The following is a 13443-nucleotide window of genomic DNA, read 5'->3' as shown; positions in this document are numbered from 1 at the left end:
TCCTGTTCTAAATCTCAAACTTTTCTTTCTCATTCAGATACCAAGTGAATCATTTACACTTGTGAAATTTCACATTTTCCACTTAATGAGCAGAAATTCAATTCAAACTGTTGATCCCAGACAGACAACGCACGCGTACACACATACACACACAAATTGATCAAAAGTTAAAAAATCACAGCCACCAGATTATTGTGCAACAGGTTTATTTGGAAGTACTAGCTTTCCGAGCGCTGCTTCTTCAACTAGAACTTCCGATTAAACCTGTTGGACTATAACCTGGTGTTGTGTGATTGTTAACGTTGTACACCCCAGTCCAACACTGGCACCCCCACATAAAGATTGATCAGTCTTCAGTTATTTACCTCAGTTTGTGGGATCTTGCTGTGCACATAAATCTGTCTGCAATTCAACACGAACACCACCACCACCATCACGTGAAAAAGTAATTTGTTGCGTGTCAAGTGCTGAAAGATCCTGGAGGATACAAAATGTGTTTTCAACAGCCTTCATTTCTCCCAACAAGAACAACAATTGGAGTTTGATTTTGATTGACTTTGAATCGATGGACAAATCTGATGACAGCACAAGTACAGTGGAGTGTGTCTATCAGCTGTCACCAAAATAAATGTACAACATGCATGATTGTGTTTGAATATTTGAGTGAAGACGGATGCTCAGTTCTGATATTAGAGTATTATTGGAATGGCTAATTCTAGTAGCGGATGGCACGGTGGCTCAGTGGTTAGCACTGCTACTTCACAGCACCAGGGTCCCAGGTTCGATTCTGGCCTTGGGTGACTGTCTGTGTGGAGTTTGCAGATTCTCCCTGTGTCTGCGTGGATTTCCTCTGGGTATCCGGTTTCCTTCCCCAGTCACAAAGATGTGCTAGGTGATTAGTCAGAGGGAAACGGGACTGGGTGGGTTACTCTTCGGAGGGTCGGTGTGGACTTGTTGGGCCGAAGGGCCTGTTTCCACAATGTAGGGAATCTAATCTAGTCTAAACACTGAAGATTTGAAATATTAAACTCCTATTAAAAGTTGTTATTAAAAAGACAGCCATATCATTAGTCATAGGATTACCTTGCAAGTGTTGGTACTCATTGAAATTCTGCGGATTTTAAAAAGCTTCAGGGGATGACTCTCATTATCCAGGGTTGTTAGTAGGTGATATCTTATTGTTGATCATTTACAAAAAAGGATCATTCAGACCAGGAAGGCTGGAGGTAGTTGAATCTTTGTTAGAGTCAGTGCCTTCAATAGGTGGCATGGAGAGTGCTAACTGGAGCCTGTGGGTATGGTAGACCTGCCTCAAGTTCCCATCGCAACAAATAGGAGACATCAACAAAATCTCACTAATTGAAGAAAGAGGTGTGCCGTTGAAGATTTTTCTTTTGCACTCGATCAGGATAGGTGCAAGAATGCTAAATCTCAAAGGAAACAATTTAAACTGCATGAGAAATGTTTCCCTGGAAAATACACAGAAAACTAGTACCCCTCATGCTTTTATTTAATTCAAAAAAGTTGCAATGTTTGACATGCTGTCATATTTAAGATGGTGAATCTGGCTGATGAAGTGGCTCACTTATGCATTTGTAAAAGACTGCCTATGTTCATACAAGCCTCTTCCCTTTAAATGCAGTCAGAATATGCTTAAATATTCCACCTTGATAGAATTAAACATAACATTGCCGTCAATAATTCTCTGGTGTCTTGTTCATGGCAATGCCTTAACCAACATCCAACACACCCAATCAGCTCCCTTTTCTCATGCAGTATAATTGATATGTGCTCTTGTTGCCTCTTGGATCGAGTGTACGTCTCCTTCCTCAGCAGGACTTGGGTTCTGTTGCTTGGTTGTATAATCGCATTTGCCTTTCAATACTACCACTAAAACTAGGGCCACCATCAACACAACACTACAATGCAACACCACAGTGAGGAGTCATTCTTTTTTTATTATTGATTCAAGGGATGAGGGCTATTTATTGTCCATCCCTGATCGCCCAGAGGGCAGTTAAGAGTTAACCACATTGCTGTAGGTCTGAAGTCACGTCAGCCAGACCTGGTAAAGATGGCAGATTTTCTTCTCTAAAAGACATAAGTGAACCAGATAGCTACTTTTCTCCCCCTCCCAGACAACAGCAATAGTTTCATGGTTATCATTGATTTCAATAACAAACAGGAATGATGAATTTAAACTCCATCATCTGCTGTGGCAGGATTTGAACCCGGGTCCCAGAACATTACCGGGATCACTAGATTAACTGTCCAGTAATAATATCACTAGGCCTACACCTCCCCACTAAGCCTCAGATCGCATGGTGGCTCAGTGGTTAGCACTGCTGCCTCACACTGCCAGGGACCTGGGTTCAATTCCCCCCTTGGCCAATTGTCTGTGTGGGGTTTGGACATTCTCCCCATGTCTGTGTGGGTTTGCTCCAGTTTCCTCCCACAATCCAAAGATGTGCAGGTGAATTGGCCAGGCTAAATCACCCATACTGTCTGGCTAATGCACCTGAGGTAAGCATAGAGTAAAGGAATGGGTCTGGGTGGATTACTCTTCGGAGGGTCGGTGTAGACTTGTTGGGCCGAAGGGCCTGTTTCCATACTGGAGGGAATCTAATCTGGTCACATTGTCACTCCTCTGTTAGATTTCAAGTCCTACACCAGACATTCGAGTGTATCATTCGGGCAGATACTCCACTGCAGTGCTGCTTTGTTAGAGGTGTAGTCTTTAGGATAAAGATGCAAAGCTGATGTTTCTTCCACCACATCAGAAGGGTGCAGGGATCGCATGGTACTTCATTTTAAGAAGAATGGGGAAATCCCCACTATTCAGCTAATATCCCTTAACTAAAATCAACAAGGAGAAAATGAGGACTGCAGATGCTGGAGATCAGAGCTTAAAAATGTGTTGCTGGAAAAGCGCAGCAGGTCAGGCAGCATCCAAGGAGCAGGAGAATCGACATTTCAGGCATAAGCCCTTCTTCAGGAATGAGGAGGGTGTGCCAAGCAGGCTAAGATTAAAGGTAGGGAGGAGGGACTTGGGGGAGGGGCATTGGGAATATGATAGGTGGAAAGAGGTTAAGGTGAGGGTGATAGGCCGGAGAGGGGGTGGGGGCAGAGATCCCTCTACAAGGATCTCAGTGAGTCCCTCTCTCACTGCAACCCCCAGGTCATCTCCTCTGCCCTGAAGCTCTTCAGCCACGTCGATTTCTCCAGCTTTCTCATTTTCCCCTCCTTCCACCTTTTCGGAGTCCCAACCCTCAGACTCAGCACCGCCTTCTTGACCTGCAATCTTCTTCCCGAACTCTCTGCCCCCACCCCCCTCCCACCCCCTCCAGCCTATCACCTGCCTTAACCTCCTTCCACCTATCATATTCCCAACACCCCTCCCCCAAGTCCCTCCTCCCTACCTTTTATCTTAGCCTGCTTGGCACACCCTCCTCATTCCTGAAGAAGGGCTTATGCCTGAAACGTCGATTCTCCTGCTCCTGTGATGCTGCCTGACCTGCTGCGCTTTTCCAGCAACACATTTTTAAGCTCTAAAATCAACAGACCAGATTAGCTGGTCATTAGCTCGTTGTAATTTGCTGCTTCCAAATCAGTTGTCAAGTTTCCCAAGTCTCGGCAGTAAGTAGTGTACACTTTGTATATTTCAGTGACTATATGGTGCTTTGGCATGTCTGAAGGTGATGAAAGGTGCTGTAAAAAGTGATTCTTCTCATCTCTCTCGCTTCAGTGCGCCAGATAAGCAGGAAGAGCAAACTGACTCAGGGTCACGTGTAGCATGGTAAAGGCAGGCATGCACGACTGACAATGCTGCTCAACAGCCTTGTAGAAAAATGTAGGGTCTGACAGGCGTCCAGCTGTCAGCAGTGTTTCTGACATGAGTGCAGAAACAAGGTCTGTTAGCTAATGTAACCAGTAGAGGAGTTGTTTTCACACTCACTGATCTCAGACACATAGGCAATGACACCAATCTATATAGTGCATTGATTCCAATTAAAAAAACAATTCAGCTCAGAGTTCATTTCTGAATTGAAGATAGCTCTCAGAATGCAGTTAGCCTAAATTTGGAACTCCATAGCACTGATATCATGCCAGGTAGCTGCTTTACTAAATCCAGTAGAGTTTGATGCAAAAACCATTCATGTGAAATGAGAGCTCTTTTTAAATATTATTCCTGACAGACGTGATGTCAAAGAACTAGTAAGTATTCAATTGAAACAGACAACTCAGGAATTCTTGAACCAGAGGCAAGTGTCACTGTGGATAGAGAAACAGCTAAAAGAATTCAGAGTCAGAGTCATCGGGTCTGTTTCTGTGCTGCAGGTTTCAGTCCAACCAATCCACGCCAACCATAATCCCAAAGTGAACTAATCCCACCTGCCTGCGCTGGGCCCATATCCCTCCAAACATTTCTTATTCATGCACTTTTGCAAATGTATTTTAAATGTTGTAACTGTACCAGAGGAAGTGGTGGATGCAGGAAGTTCATTCCATACATGAACCACTCTGTGTAATGTTTCAAGTCTGGTACAATGCTTCTTCCGAATTGATGTTCGGACTCCCTCTTTTGATTCTGCAGAGTCATAGCGGACTCGAATCTTAAAAACTTTATTTCTCTCTCCACAGATACTACCAGACCTGAGTTTCACCAGCAAAGTTTGTTTCAGATTTCCAGCATCTGCAGTATTTTGCTTTTATGCCAAGAGTCACGGTCCCTTTCTAATCTGTACAGCTTCTGTTCAGTGCACGAAGTTGGATGATATTCTCTATTCTGTCAGTATCTTCTGGTGATACAAGAGTCACACATATAAACAAACAGAAAACCTTGGAGCACTTCAACTCGTAACACATGAATGAAATAAAGACAGCTACATTAAATATCACTCACACAATGGCAATTCATTGCACAGATGTACAATAAAATATAATTGGATAGTAACAGACCAAAGTTAAAATTAATCTCATGGTTGGATGCTCAACTGTGGAACACTCATGGACAAGACTTGGCTGAGATGCCCACTAAATGAGATTGGAACTTAATAATTCCTATCCAAAACACACGTGAATAATGACTGCTTTAGGAAAGGGGAGTAGAAAATGGAGGTGGACAAATCCTCCTCTGATATCAGAAATATTTAGCTTTCCAAGGCAGAAAGGTGGTTTTTCACCCCCACGCCAGCTCGGAAGTAAATATTTTGTCAGCTTTTGTAATTTTAAGAATTTACAATTTGAAGTAAGTTTGAATAAAGCTTGCCAGCCCACAGAACAAAACGTTAACAGTGGTTAGTATTATTCTTTTTGATGTTTCAGTGAGAACTACATCTGTAATGGGAAAACCAGACCGGTCATAACAGACTCCCACAAAAACATAAGTTGTGTAACCCACACCCCACATTTGCTGAAATATAGGGTATATAAAACAAATCAGGCAGGTATCAGGGTGTTTTAAAAGGGATGGTTGGCTTGGTGTAAAACCACTCCACAAATCAAGAGTCTGTAAAGAACAGAAGTTTATAACACTGACTCACAAAAAAGTAGTCATTTTGATTTTGACTACCCTATTTTTTGTTTCAAAAAAAATCTTTATACAGGCATATGGTCATAAATGCAGTTCAATTCTGTACAGTAGAATATCAAGGAAACAAACAAAGATTGGAGTTTGACTCTATCCAAACAGAGTAAAAAGTGAGGTCTGCAGATGCTGGAGATCAGAGCTGAAAATGTGTTGCTGGTTAAAGCACAGCAGGTTAGGCAGCATCCAAGGAACAGGAAATTCGACGTTTCGGGCCAGAGCCTGATGAACACATTTTCAGCTGTATCCAAACAGACCAAAGACATCTCTTACATGTACAAGACCACATTTATGCGCATTCGAGGCACTAGGTGAGTCTTCAGCAGAAAGACCTCAGACAGTGGTCTACTGTGCCTTAGCAGCAGCTGCCCTGGAGTCTCATGCGTCTGTCAGCATGTGGTCATAGACTTTAGAATGTGCCAGTATGTAACACTCGGTCGGGCCAACTCCTTGCTCTGGAAGACTGACAGCTTCAGGCAGACTGACTACCTATTAAACCACCCTCTCCCATTGTCATTGATGTGGGAGAAGGAGCTGATCAGATATGCCCCACTTCTCACTATTTCTCTGTCAAGAAAACAAATCCTTTCAAAATCTTGCCATCAGGTATCGAGAAGCTTATTACTTGCAGACATTCGCAATGAATGTTAGTTTTATTTGCCACGTTAAACATCGTGCTCCCATTTTCCCTCTGCACACATTGGGAAATAAATGGCACAAAAAGATCCATCTGATAAAACAAAGCTGGAACCAGTGGGCCTGTCTCACCATTTGTGGAATTAGTTGTCTCATTTCTCTTCACATCCAAATCACCCCTTCTGAAAGATTCGTCTCTGGCCAATGGGCACGCTCTCCCTGGACTGGTCATCTACACATCATAGCATGTGCCAAGCACCAGGCTCATTCTCAGACTAAAATCAGGCATGACTAGAGGATTTCACGCGTGTATATTTTGAGCAAAGGGGGAGCCAGGACCTGTGTATTTGAGGTTTTTATTCTGAGGAACCCAAAAGTCTCCAATCTCTCCATGTGCTTTAGCAGGGCGATACAGCCAGGCATCTTCGAGGTCTTTGTTTGCTTTTAACATAGCAAGTCTTTGGCACAGAGACACAGCCTAACAGCCTCGGATTAAAACTGCTCGTTAGTGCAGAGGTGAGGCAGATTTTCATCTCAGTCCTGAATGGCTTTCAACTTATTCTCAGATGGTGACCCCTAGTTCTGGACTTCCCAAACATTGGGAACATTCTTCCCGCATCTAGCCTATCTAGTCCCATCAGGATTGTGTGTCTCTAGGAGATTCCCCCTCATTTTCCTAAATCCTCAGGTTTGTGTATAGCCAGCCACCCCCTTTCCCAGTTCAGGTGCACCTTTTGCCCTGTGTTGACCAGAGAACCATTCAGCCCGTAATTACTTTAAATTTGATCTCAATTGGTTACTCGTTGCTCATGTTCAATCTCAGCAAACATCTTTGAAAAATCCCACGTCTGTAAAATGGATGTTTTCAGCACCCTAATGTATAAAGAAAAGTAAGAAAGCATTGCCAGAAGCAGTATTAACATAATCCTGCTTAACGTGAGTGTACTTTTCAGTTTGTCGAGGAATCAGACTCTTAAAAAAAGTGCAGCTATGGCTCTGGATGTAGGTTTGCTCGCTGAGCTGGAAGGTTCATTTCCAGACGTTTCGTCACCATACTAGGTAACATCTTCAGTGGTCCTCAGGTGAAGCAGTGCTCATAATTCCTGTTTTCTATTTATGTGTTTGGGTTTCTTTGGGTTGGTGATGTCATTTCCTGTGGTGAGGTCATTTCCTGTTTTTTTTTCTTTACACAGGGGGTGGTAGATGGGGTCTAACTCAACGTTGTTTTGTCGATAGAGTTCCAGAAATGACATCACCAACTCAAAGAAACCCAAACACAAATAGAAAGCAGGAATTATGAGCACTGCTTCGCCTGTGGTCCACTGAAGATGTTACCTCATAGGGTGACAAGATGTCTGGAAATGGACCTTCCAGCTCAGCGAGCAAACCTACATCCAGAACCTCAACCTAAGCTACAAGTTTTCTCAAAATTCGCTGCAGCTATGGCATTAATGCAGCCCATACTTGTCAGAATATTTTAAAAAGTTTTATATGCTTTCTTGAAATCTAAAATGCCAGTGACACTGAACACAGTTGCTGCTGAGGTAATTGCTTTTTTAAAAAAAAAGAGAATCTGCAAACACGTTGCAATTTATTTTAGGACAATAAATGCTGAGTAAGCTCTCAAAATGGCAGGTTGCTGTTCTTCAGAAAGTGTTCAATAAGCAGTTATTGCAACTTCGCCTTGGGTGCTTCAGCATGCTTTAGCTAGGCACCACAGACTCACCGTGGATAATGATCAATGCCGTGCAAAGGCCTTAGCACCACAGATTAATGCCATCTGCAGCCGTGGGTTAATAGATTAACTCTGACTCAAATGGGAGGTAGTACACGAAGCAGAAAAGGGTAACGTCGAGATCACTGGGTTTGCAATCTACAATGCAGCCTAATTCTGGGGGCATAGGTTCAAATCCCATCATGACAGAATTTAAATTCAGTGTCAAACAGTATGGAAACAGACAAGTTGATCCAAGTTTTCCATGCTGACCAAATATCCTAAACCAATCCAGTCCCATTTGCCAGCATTTGGCCCATGTCCCCCTCAACCCTTCCTATTCATATACCTATCCTTACATAAACACTGGGTAAAACTGTGTTAAAAAATCCAAACTACTTGTGACAATCCATTGAATCTGAAGGAAGAGGGCCCTGGGTCCTACCATTGTCAAAGTTGACCCTGAAGTGTCCCATAATCCTACTCAACCAACTACCTGACGAAGGAACAGTGCTCTGAAAGCTTGTGCTTCCAAATAAACCTGTTGGACTATAACCAGGTGTCATGAGATTTTTAATCTTATCCACCCCAGTCCAACACCGGCAACTCCACATTATGACCCTGAAGTTGGCACTGGAGTACTCAGAACTGGACGGTGCAGCACATGTTGTCATGGATACAGCAGACAAGGCCAAAGAGCTTTAGTGGTCAATCAATTTTCCCAACATCTGGCACAGTTCTACTCTGCTGACATCTGAGTGAGATCTCCAAAAGTAAAGATAAAAGAGATTTATTGTTTCCCTCCACTTCTCCTGCATTGAGTATAAAAGGGAAGCTCATGTCTTCAGTGGATCTGAGCACCTTGGTGAATGGCTGTGAAACAAGGATGCTAACAGGAGGAGGTGACCATTAGATGAGCAGAATTAGGCCATTCAGCCAATAAAGTCTGCTCCACCATTTGATCATGACTGAAGTAGATTATCAATCTCCTTCTTTGCTGTCTGTAGTACATTATGGAAAAGTGCTGGCAGGATAAGAATCATAAACCTGACAGTTCTCTCAGAGACAGAGTATTCTCAAATTTGTTCACAGTTATCAGACAAACACAGCTTCAAATCTCTGCAAGATAGACGATATTCACAAACACATTCTGTGGTAGTGAGAGTCAGAGGACTGGACACCCAAATCTCTGCTCCAAGCACGGGTACAAATGTGACAAGACGACCCAAGACAGGGTGTGGAGGGCAGCGTTTAGTATGCTTGCCTTCATTGGCCAGAATATCGACTGTAGGAATCGGAAGGTCGTGTTATGGCTGAACAAGACATTGGTGAGGCCACATTTGGAATATTGCATTCCATTCTGGTTGCCCTGCCATAGGGAGGATGTTATTAATCTGGAAAAGTGCAAAAATAATTTACAAGGATATTACCAGGACTGGAGGGTTTGAGTTTTAGGGAGAGGCTGAATGGTCTGGAACTATTTTCCCTGGAGCGTCGTAAACTGAGTGGTGCTGTTATAAAGGTTTATAGAATCATGACAGGCATGGATAGGGTGAATGGCCAAGGTCTTTTCTACAGTGTAGGGGAGTCCAGAACTAGAGGACGTAGGTTAAGGTGAGAGGGGAAAGATGTTTTAAAAAAGGGACCTGAGGGGCAACTTTTTCATCTAGAGGGCAATGCACCTATGGAACAAGCTGCCAGTGAAAATGGTAGAGGCGTGTACAACCATAACACTTAAAACACTTTTGAACAGGTACATAGATAGGAAAGGCTTACAGAGATATGGGCCAAAACATGGACAAAATGGGACGAGTTCTGTGTGAGAAACCTGGGCAGCAAGGCAGAGTTAGATGAGCCATGCTCTGTGCCTCTATAACAGTAGAATAGTGACGCCTCCTGAGAACTAGTGTGCACTACCACAATTAACCCGTAGCTACAGTGGCTTGGCACAGACCACCAACAGCAAAACAAAAACCCCAACACTTGGCACCTTCACACACAGCACCTGTGGCAAAAGGTGTACTACACAGACAGTCCATGGACACTTCACTGGCTGTCTGCCATCTGTTGCAATTGGAGTAACGCCAATGACAGAGGCTCAAATTTTTATTATTCACTTGTGGGACATGGGCATCACTGGCTGAGCCAGTACTTAAATGTACATCCTGATTTGCCATTGAGAAGGTGGTGGTGAGCTGCCTTCTTGAACCGCTATAAGTACAGTCTGTGTGCTGTAAGTATACCTACAATGCCATTAAGGGTGAAATTCCACCATTTTAACACAACAGCAGTGAAGAACAGTGATATACTTCCAAAATCAGGATGTCAAGTGGCTTGGAGGGAACGTACAGGTTCCCATGACATGTATCTGCTGTCCTTATCCTTCTAGATAGTAACAGTCATGGGCTAGTGCACACTCATCCCCAGGAGGCGTCACTATTCTACTGTTGTAGAGGCACAGAACACGACTCGTCTCACTCTGGTAAATTCCTGCAGTGTACCTTTTAGATAGCTGGGAGAGTACTTATGCACTACTTGATAGCCTTCTGAAAAAGTAAAAAAAATCAGTTTGCAGTTATATAAATTATGCAACATAAAACATGTGTCTATTTGGCTGCATGATTTTGTTTTTAAACCTCTCGAGTGTCATGGAATAGAATTACACAAACCCACAGGAACAAATCCAATTTCTGCAAAAATAGTTACATACTGCAGAAAGGGCTGGGAAATGCATTTGGGAAACAGAATTTTTTTTAAAAAAGGTTCATGTTTTGTTTGAAGACCCTCCTCGGCATTTCAAACCTTCAATACCAAAGATCGCCCTACCAGACAAATATTTCTACTGCAGTTTTCACAAACCCAATTCTGGGAGCATCAGTGAAACTTGGCACCAGGCTACCAGGGATGGGTGACTAAAGAGGGTGGCAGAGATAAATAGTGAACTGATTCCAGAGCTTAGAGCCATGTGAGCTGAAAGCAGAATTATTAGTGGAGCAAAGAAAATCAGGATGCATAGAAGGCTGAAAAAGGAATGGGCATTAGCTCATGGGGATACCGGTGTAACCATTAACTTAGCCTTTTCTCCTTTGGCTGCTGTCTTTTGTAGACATGTGCCTTTTTAAAATGGTGAAAGGAGTTTGTTTTTAAATCTTTAGCAGCACCAGACATTCCTAGAGCACGGTCTGGTGCTCTGTATACACAATGCTGTTTATGTCCATCTCAGAACTACCCACTACAGAGCCAGTATCCTGTTTCTCATACTAGCTAGCTTCAATGTTGTGGTTTTGTTCGCCGAGCTGGAAGTTTTTGCTGCAAACGTTTTGTTCCCTGGCTAGGGAACATCATCAGTGCTATTGGAGCCTCCTGTGAAGCCTTCCTGTGAAGGCGAACAGAACCACAACAACGGACACCCGAGCTACAAATCTTCAACCAGACTTTATAGCTAGCTTCAAGTCTACTACACATTCATTTTTTTTTATAAAACTGAGCATGAAGAAATGCTGCACTGCTGATTCTTGCAAATAAACTCACCTAAAATAGATCATGTACACAGTCAGCAGAGAGGTACAGCTTTCATCTTGTTCAGGCTACAATTATATCCTGGGTTTTAAAAGGGGGCACATGCTAGACCTCCATATCTCACTATCCTTTCGTGAGATCAATCATTTACCTACCATGAACTTCACAGTTCCCATTTTGCAGTGAATATAAATCTCATGTTCCAGTTTACTTCTGAATATTAAATAAAAAACGCTTCACTATCATAAACGAAGGACTTGTTATGATGAGACGTTTCTCATTAATACCATCTGATCTCAGCTGGGTCTCTTAAGTATGTACTGAAACTTCACTAGTCCAGAATTCTTGAGAACAAGGAGTTTCTGAATTTTGGAATTCTCTGGATTATAAAAAGGGCACAAGAACACCTAACCACAACTGTTGGGACCAGAAACATTGAAGATAGACATATTTGCCTAAATTATAAAGCAGCAATAAAATCATTTTACTTGTCCAAATATCATATTTTCAATGTTTATACATTCAAAGTACTTGTAATAAAATGATACTGGGGTCTGTTCAAACATCTCTGGAAAACTGGTGTTTTTCTAAACAATAATATTTCTGGACTAAAGGAGGTTAAGCATTGCTCATAAAGCACCATCATGTCAATAAACATGTCCGGCAACTGACACAGCACAGGACGTCATGCGGCCCCTGTACGCCAGTCCAGCATTTTAAAAAATATATCCAGAAGCTGCAGAGATTATATTCCAAATCTAATATGACTCTTTGAAATTGAAGAATGGGACTGGAAAAGTTATGGGTTTTATGCTGTAGATCTCGTGGTGAAATGACAGGGTGGATTGTGAAGAGAAGGAGATGTTACAAATTGAAGTTGCCAACCTTCATAAAACCGCAGGAGGAGGGGGAGAATTTTAAAATGAAAACACTAAATGTTGGATAAACAGCTGATTGATCAGAACCTGAACATACTTTGACATACAGACGATATCACAGAAACATTTTGGATCATGTAAACACTTCATAAGCAACCATCTCGTAGACAATAAGTTGCTTGCCTGACCCTTCACAGTAAAGTTATAAATTCCCCTTCTCGATGGAGATTGGTTTTTAAAAAAGTGTTTATACAGCACCTGTTACATTTTCAAGATAACCTAAACCTTTCAGCCTATGAAAAGTACTTGAAGGAGAGGGACTGCTGGAATACAGTGAATGCACCAGCTAATTTCTCTGACACCATCAACAATGCCACAATGACCAGTTAACCTGGTCAACAAGTGAATGTTGGCTTGGACACGGGAGAATTCCCTATTCTTCTATAAAACATCCACCTAAGCGAGCAGATGAGGGTCTAGGTTTTAAACATGGAGCAATAGGACCTCACCAACAGTGCAGTGCTCCCCCTGTATAGCTCTTAGAATGACAGATTAAAATACTCCTGTCTCCAGGGTACATGGCATACCTCACTAGAGTAGTGCGCTGGAACCAGAGCCCCACTGTCCCCAATGTCATGAAGTGTGGTGCTGAAAAAGCACAGCTGGTCAGGCCGCCTCCAAGGAGCAGGAGAGTTGACGTTTTGAGCGCAAGCCCTTTATGCTCAAAATGTCAACTCTCCTGCTCCTCTGATGCTGCCTGACCAGCTGTGCTTTTCCAGCACCACATATTTTACTGTGATCTCTAGCATCTGCAGTCATCAGTGTCATGAAGGCCTAGCAAGATCTCTCACTGTCTCTCACTAAACTCACCTCATTTACTGCCTATACCATCTCTACACAGTGCCCCTCTCACCCAATGCTAGGCCCAGCTTTCTGGGTCATTACCTGCTACTTACCAGATACCTGCCAAAAGGCTCCGACATTTCAAAGCTGCCCTGCAGGGTGATGGATGTTCATCTGGAAGATGTCCATGAGAAGGGAAAGATGGTGCCATGATTCGCTGACGGAAATCCTCCCGGAGTGGGGCCATCAATTGGAGGGATGTCCTC

The 13443-nt window shown here is 42.9% G+C and overlaps 1 protein-coding gene across 4 annotated transcripts in view; it reads right to left on the bottom strand.

The window, feature by feature from the left end:
• Positions 1-13443, bottom strand: part of LOC132830837 (SH3 and cysteine-rich domain-containing protein 2-like) — a 129766-nt gene that overhangs the window by 89527 nt on the left and 26796 nt on the right. For 2 of the 4 annotated variants that reach the window (XM_060848714.1, XM_060848715.1), the window contains exon 2: positions 366-477. The exons of the other annotated variants lie outside the window; for them this stretch is intronic. In XM_060848714.1, coding sequence (XP_060704697.1) covers positions 366-434 — 69 coding nt within the window. In that variant the 5' untranslated portion in view covers positions 435-477. The remainder of the gene's footprint in view (positions 1-365; positions 478-13443) is intronic. 4 annotated transcript variants of the gene reach the window in all.

Source organism: Hemiscyllium ocellatum, chromosome 32 (assembly GCF_020745735.1).
Source record: "Hemiscyllium ocellatum isolate sHemOce1 chromosome 32, sHemOce1.pat.X.cur, whole genome shotgun sequence".
NCBI lineage: Eukaryota > Metazoa > Chordata > Chondrichthyes > Orectolobiformes > Hemiscylliidae > Hemiscyllium > Hemiscyllium ocellatum.
Note: the sequence above shows the minus strand (reverse complement) of the source record. Positions and strands in the feature narration are given on the sequence as shown.